Source organism: Hibiscus syriacus, unplaced genomic scaffold, assembly GCF_006381635.1.
Source record: "Hibiscus syriacus cultivar Baekdansim isolate YM2019G1 unplaced genomic scaffold, ASM638163v2 tig00111022_pilon, whole genome shotgun sequence".
Classification (NCBI taxonomy): Eukaryota; Viridiplantae; Streptophyta; class Magnoliopsida; order Malvales; family Malvaceae; genus Hibiscus; species Hibiscus syriacus.
The window spans coordinates 1628479-1630256 of NW_024062956.1; the positions used below are offsets into that span (position 1 = coordinate 1628479).

Below are 1778 nucleotides of genomic sequence, written 5' to 3' on the forward strand. Positions count from 1 at the left end.
TATCTGCGCACCATGTGCCCTTGTTTTCATGGCTCATCATGGATCCACTCCTAAACAAAAGCTTCTTCATTTTCTGACCCTTTGTTTGTTGTTTTGCAATGGCCACACTTGGCTTGTTTTCATTGCCAACTTTCACTAGCCTCGCACGTCTTGCGAAAATAACACCTTTGGGTTCCGCCATTTTTAATTGCCTTCTCTTTGCCTACTCCTTGCTCTCTAATGTCTTGTCTGAGTTCGGATGGGATCGTTTCGATTGATCCCACAAGTCATCGGTTTGGTTCTTGGCCTGGGATCTGCCAGCTTTCTCTTCCTTGACATTCTTCCAAGCCGCCATGAAGGGATCAAAGTCATCATTCCACAAGCTCCTACGTTGAAACGAAAGTCTTAGGCCACTACTAGGCGACCTAGGGGACGATGATAAACTCGAGCTTTGTTTATGATGATGATATTGAAGTCTTGGCGGAGGCTTCAACGGCATCACTTTCCAATCATTAAACAGTTCATCAGCAAACGCCATGGCGGGAAGCGGTTCCTCTGATTGGGACTTGACCTCGCATTCACCAACATTGAAACGACGACTGGTTTCGAACTCGAACTCGTCATCACCATTGGAGCTTGAATCTTCATATGCAGACTTGAGAGTCCTTTTAGTGGGACTTGTTGGGACACTAAAGAAACACAAACCTCCCACTTCCTGGCTGATTCTCCTGGGGCTAGTAGGTGCACTCATATAGAAACTATCATCTGCCATTTTTATCTTTCAAAACCCTTGGCTTGGGCTTGAAGGAGAAACCCCATAATATATATATAACATGGTCAACAGCTTCCAAATTATACTTCAAAGATTAAAAGACAGATATTAGTAAGATATTGAGGAGAAATTCCGGGTTTATGTCCCCTCCAACAATAGCTAAAGATTACCATTCAAAGTGGAAAACACTTGTTTATTGTCAAGATGTCTGTGTGAGGAATAGTTTATCAGATTGGTGAGTACATAAATATTGTAAAAGACTATGCCTAAGCTTGTTGTTTTGTGAATGATACAAGAGGACCAGATATATTTGTCTTGAGCATAATCCGGTAAAGATGCCTGGGTTTGTAACTTGTATAAAACTTGGGTTATGTAGATGATTGCCAAGGAAATCAAACACTCGGGTCACGGAGTTGGATACAGGTTTTAAATTTGAAATCAATAAACAATATTAATGATTTCAGTCAACCTGAAAACCTGCTCGTGATATGTTCAAAATTATGAATATATATATATGAAGTAGGATCAGCTCATACAATATAATTTTTTTAGTTATCTACCTCATTAAGATCTGAGTTAATTGTAATATAGGTCTTTAAAAATTATGATTATCGATTTAAATCAGTCTATAAACTTTTGAATATTCTAACTATGTCCCTAAATTATGGCTCCTATTTCAAATTGGTCTCCCAACCTTTTGAGTATTCCAAATTTTTCCTCAAACGTCTCATTATATATTGGTTCCCAAACTTTTAAACATTCTAATTTTTTCTCTGAACTTTTTGCATGATTTAGGGGAACTTATGGTAATGTTCAAAAGTTTGAGGGTTAATTTAGAATGAGTGTCATACTTTTGGGAAGAATTTGGAATATTTAAAAGTATGAGGATCAATTTAGAATGTGACTCACGATTTGAGGATAAAATTAGAATATTAAAAAGTTTAGGGACCAATTTAGAATGAGAATCATAATTTAAGGATGTACGGTGCAATTAACTCTTAAGATCGTTGGATGAGTAGAAAAGAAG

At 37.5% G+C, this 1778-nt stretch overlaps 1 protein-coding gene across 1 annotated transcript; it reads right to left on the reverse strand.

Moving 5' to 3' along the window:
- Positions 1–202: 202 nt before the first annotated feature.
- On the reverse strand, positions 203–751 carry LOC120150559. The gene has a single exon (XM_039163230.1). The coding sequence runs from the start codon at positions 749–751 to the stop codon at positions 203–205; it is 549 nt and encodes a 182-aa protein (XP_039019161.1).
- Positions 752–1778: the final 1027 nt, after the last annotated feature.